At 36.6% G+C, this 5,420-nt stretch overlaps 1 protein-coding gene across 1 annotated transcript; it reads left to right on the forward strand.

The window, feature by feature from the left end:
* The first annotated feature begins 4,102 nt into the window (after positions 1-4,102).
* LOC128048347 (olfactory receptor 5AC1-like) lies at positions 4,103-4,996 on the forward strand. The gene has a single exon (XM_052640726.1). It carries the CDS (start codon positions 4,103-4,105, stop codon positions 4,994-4,996), a length of 894 nt encoding a protein of 297 aa, XP_052496686.1.
* Positions 4,997-5,420: the final 424 nt, after the last annotated feature.

Consider the following 5,420-nt stretch of genomic DNA (forward strand, 5'->3'; position numbering starts at 1 on the left):
AAAGCAATCCTAAACTGAATAGTTAAATATATATTAGGCTCTGTACAGCTTCCCTAGTGGCTCAGATGGTAAAGAATCCACCTTCAATGAAGGAGACCTGTACTTGAACCCTGGGTTGGGAAGATCCCCTGGAGGAGGGTATGGCAACCACTCCAGTGTTTTTGCCTGGAGAATCCCCTTGGACAGAGAAGCCTGGCGGACTACAGTCCATGGGGTCTCAAAGAGTCGGGCACGACTGAGCAACAAAGCACACACACACATTTTCCCTGAACTCTTATGGATACAAAGCTATATACTCGGAGAATGAAGACTTGAATTCATGCTATTACATGTAGAGTTTGTGTGCTTAACCACTACGCTATGCCACTTACTAAACAGCAAAGAGGACTCATAGTCTCACAGGCTATAGGAAGATGTTCCTTAGAAAATCCAGGGCACTACAGATAAGAATCTTTGAAACGAGGCCATAAATTGTTTTAGGTATAGTCATTTAATAATTTAGAGGTAGAAAATTAGCTTCAGAAAATTGGTTACATTTTTGTGAAACTTTTCTTTGCTAGAATAATATGTTATAGAGCTAATCTATTTAATATTTTTATCTGTAAAAGTGGAATTCATTCTGGCCTTTATTGTACTTTCACAGCATCTGGAAGATTTTCCAACAGTGAAGAATCATAGGGTTACGGAGCTGTTAGGGCAGTTTGTCTTTGTCTTCATCCTGGTTCTTGTTTACTTTGTACTTCTCTGGAAATAGGCAGAAAGATGGAGTTGACCACATCTGCCCAGAGTCACACATTATATTCTAGGCAGAGTTCAACACAGGAAAATGTGAGCCTTTCAGGGATTTGTCAGCAGTGTGCTTACTTAATAATCACTGCAACTTTAACCAACTCTTTATACTGTTAAAAGCCGAATATTAATCTCAGATCATCTCTTTTCCTATTCTATATGAAGATGCAGAAGAACTTTTTCTCAACATAGCCTCTCTTGTAGAAAATATTCCAATTCTTCTATAGACTTACTGTTTAGACGTTAATCTTGTCACAACTGAATTTTCCACAAACTCTATATTCCTTAAAATTTCCACATGGTATCCTCTCTTCGAATTATAAAGTAGGCATTTGGAGGAAATGTTTCAGGCCAGCAGAGAGTTGGCAGTGAAATCTTCAACAACATTGTACAGGATTGGTGACTGGGTCATAGAAATAAAAATCTGTGTTGGAATGACTCTCCCTTATCTGAACATGTCATGAAAGCAGGGAGCTGTGAATCCGACAATTAGAGTACTCCCTTGCAGGGTTATGTTCTTAGATCAGCTGTTTCTAAATGGCCATACTCTGCATTTTATAAACCAGGCAGGGACTTGGATATACAAAACACATTTTATGTTTAGAATTCTGCACAATTTTTCATTGATGAATGGATTGTGATGATGTGGACTTAATTTTACCCCCTGGGTTTCCACAGGATCTAGCTTCTTACATGCTTCCCAGGATCACTTGCTTCACAGATTTCTTAAATTTTTTTTTTATTTGGAGAATATTTGCTTTACAATATTATAGTGGTTTCTGCCATATATCAGCATGAATCAGCTATAGCATACATATATCACCTCCCTTGCGAGCTTCCCTCTCACCCTGTCCCCATCCTACCCCAATAGATTGTCACAGAACACCAGGCTGAGCTCCTTGTGTTATACAACAACTTCTCACTGCCTATCTGTTTTACACATGATAATGTATATATTTCAGTGATACTGTCTCAATTTATCCCACCCTTTCTTTCCCCCACTGTGTCTGCAAGGCTGTTCTCTATGTCTGTGACTGTCTTTCTGCTCTGCAATTAAGTTCATCAGTACCATTTTTCTAAATTGCATTATATGCATTAATATATATTTGTTTTCCTATTTCTGACTTACTTCACTCTGTAAGTATAGGCTGTATAACAGCCTATTTATAACATCCTGTATAAAAGGCTCTAAGTTTTTCCACCTTTAGGTGAGGGATAACACCATTGTGATTATCTTGGTTGTGAAGATCTTTTTTGTACAGTTCTTCTGTGTGTTATTGCCACCTCTTCTTAATATCTTCTGCTTCTGTTAGGTCCATACCATTTCTATCCTTTATCGAGCCCATCTTTGCATGACATGTTCCCTTGGTATCACTAATTTTCTTGAAGAGCTCTCTAGTCTTTCCCATTCTGTTCTTTTCCTCTATTTCTTTGCATTGATCGCTGAGGAAGGCTTTCTTATCTCTCCATGCTATTCTTTGGAACTCTGCATTCAGCCGCTTGTATCTTTCCTTTTCTCCTTTGCTTTTCACTTCTCTTCTTTTCATAACTATTTGTAAGGTCTCCCCAGACAGCCATTTTGCTTTTTTGCATTTCTTTTCCATCTGATGCTGGGAGGGATTGGGGGCAGGAGGAAAAGGGGATGACAGAGGATGAGAAGGCTGGATAGCATCACCGACTTGATGGACGTGAGTTTAAGTGAACTCTGGGAGTTGGTGATGGACAGGGAGGCCTGGCGTACTACAGTTCATGGAGTCGCAAAGAGTTGGACACGACTGAGTGACTGAACTGAACTGAACTGAAGTTCATCCACCTCAGTTCAGCTGACTCAGATTTGTTCCTTTTTTTGGCTGAGCAATATTCCATTCTGTCCACAACTTCTTCACCATCATCTGTCAATGGACATCTAGACAGCCATGTCATGGCTATTGTAAATAGTGCTGTAATGAACATTGGGGTACATGTGTATTTTTTAATTATGGTTTTCTTAGGGTATATGCCCAGTAGTGGGATTGCTGGATCACATGGTAGTTTTACTTCTAGATTTTTAAGGAATCTCCATACTGTTCTCCATAGTGTCTGTATCAATTTAATTCCCACCACAGATATCTTTATATTAGTTATTTCCTATCAGTGTAATTCATCTTTTTCATTATTTGATTTGGATAGAAATAGCCTTTTTTTAAAATTATTTTTTACTAATTTTTATTATTTAAATGGAAACAGCTCCAAAACAGTGGCTAATCTGTTTGACTGTTGTGTCTTTTGTAAGACTTTAATCCACTCTGATTTTGAAAGTCCCAGTTCTAATTTCAAACATACCAGGAAAAAAATGTTCCAATTTTTAAATATTATGTGCCTTTGATATATCTAAAACATTCCTGGTTAATTGAATGATAATTGTTTACTTGGCATGTTTAACAACATCTCTTAGATCTTTCCCAAATCTGCAGATGAACTGGTTAGTGTCAGTTATTTTTCTTCCTAAAAGAGGGGTTATTTTAGCATCATGGTATAACACCTGAGTTAGAGGTTCTATATTTGCCTGAGCCAGGAATAACAGTCTTCTAGCTTAGGATATCAAACAAAAAATGTTTGATGACAGAATGAATGATTACGATCATATATGAGAGTTTGTTGGATAAAATTATTAAATAACAAGAATCTATTTGAAATGTGGAGTGGTTTTGATGAATGTATAGTCAAAAGAGTCTATTAGGAATATGTGGTAAGTTGTTGTATATATAATCAAACAACATAATTATAATGGATAGAAATCAGCAGAAAGGGGATTTTAACTTATTGTCTTCTTACTCTACTCATGTCTTAGAAAGAAAAAATTTTATATATTTATCAGTAATATAAATATATAGTCTATTTTTTGGTTCAGTAGAAAGTATATGAAAGAGTTTCTATGAATCAGTGAACCAGAGTCTCACTTTTAGAGATTTTAGTAAAAAATTCAGTATGCATTTTTTACTCAATTCTGTAAAAACTTTCAGAGTTAATACAATGCATTCAGTTTTAAGGTATTTATGAGTGACAAGATATGGACTAAGTTAGCTCGTAGACATCTAGAACCTTCTCCATAACCCTTTAAGTAATTATATATACATATATACTGACTTCTGAAAATCATTTATAATATTTATAACATATCTATAATACTCTTCAGTGTGCTTTACAAAAGAGAGACTCTGTACCTTCAGTTAGGGTATCTGACACAGATAAATAAGACATTACCATCCAATATATTTTTGTGACCCTTATTTTTGATTTCAATTCTCCATTGCAGTGATCAGCCTGAGTGGATATGATGGAGGCAAACAAGACTCTGGGGACGGAGTTTGTTCTCACAGGACTCACAGATCTCCCAAGGCTGCAGGTCCCCCTGTTCCTGGTGTTCCTGGTCATCTACCTCGTCACCATGGCAGGCAACTTTGGACTGATTCTTTTCATCTGGAAGGACCCCCATCTTCACACCCCCATGTACTCATTCCTGGGCAGCTTGGCCTTTGCAGATGCTTGTTCTTCATCTTCTGTGACTCCCAAGATGCTTATGAATTTTTTATCTAAGGATCATATATCTCTCATTGAATGCATTACCCAATTTTATACTTTTGCTTTTAGTGCCACCACAGAATGTTTCCTCCTGGTGGTGATGGCCTATGACCGCTATGTAGCCATATGCAACCCCTTGCTTTACCCAGTGGTGATGTCCAACAGACTCTGCACTTGGTTGATAAGTGCATCATATGCAATTGGTTTTCTGCAGCCTATAATACATGTAGGATTGTTATTTAGATTAACTTTCTGCAGGTCCAACATGATACATTATTTCTACTGTGAAATCTTGCCACTTTTTACAATTTCTTGCACTGATCCATCTAATAATGCTTTGGTGCTTATTTCTGCCTCTTTTATACAAGCTTCGGCTTTTATTACCATTATGGTCTCTTACACCTGTGTCCTTTTTGCCATCCTGAGAAAGAAGTTAGAAAAGGGTAGGAGCAAAGCCTTGTCCATGTGCATCGCCCACCTTCTATCTGTTTTCTTGTTCTGTGGCACTCTCTTCTTCCTGTATGTGCGTCCTAGGTCTGGCCCTGATCATTATCTTGATAAAATGTATTCACTGTTCTACACGATTATAATTCCCCCGCTAAACCCCTTTACTTATAGCCTAAGAAATAAAGAAACTTCAGGTTAATTTAGAAAAATGATAAGCAAATATTTTTCAGGAAATCTTTCATTTTTTTTTACATTTTACTCTTTTAAAATAAAGCCTAATGACTTACTCTGGATTTTCACATAGTAGGGACTGCATGAATAGCTGTTTAATGAATGAATAATAATATTTAGTTTAGATATGCTTGTCTTAGTTATAAGTTAATGTGATCATCAAAATAATGAATACAGTGAGAACAATCACCATTGACTTTTTTGTTGGTTTAATTTTCAAGGATGAAAATGAAAATGAATCCCCAAATTGCTAAATCTTTGCAATATGAACTCTTGTGTTTCCAGGTACACATATTTAAAGCTCTTCTGAACTTATATTTTTTTAGAGGAAGACTCAATCTGTGTAAATACCCTGTTGAAAAGGTACTCATGGCCTCCAAAATAATTCTCGA

The sequence above is a fragment of the Budorcas taxicolor genome, chromosome 1, assembly GCF_023091745.1.
Source record: "Budorcas taxicolor isolate Tak-1 chromosome 1, Takin1.1, whole genome shotgun sequence".
In the NCBI taxonomy this organism is placed as follows: Eukaryota; Metazoa; Chordata; class Mammalia; order Artiodactyla; family Bovidae; genus Budorcas; species Budorcas taxicolor.

Excerpts from the sequence above, each read along its gene's own strand:
- LOC128048347 (XM_052640726.1), top strand. The coding sequence starts at position 4,103 with ATGATGGAGGCAAACAAGACTCTGGGGACGGAGTTTGTTCTCACAGGA.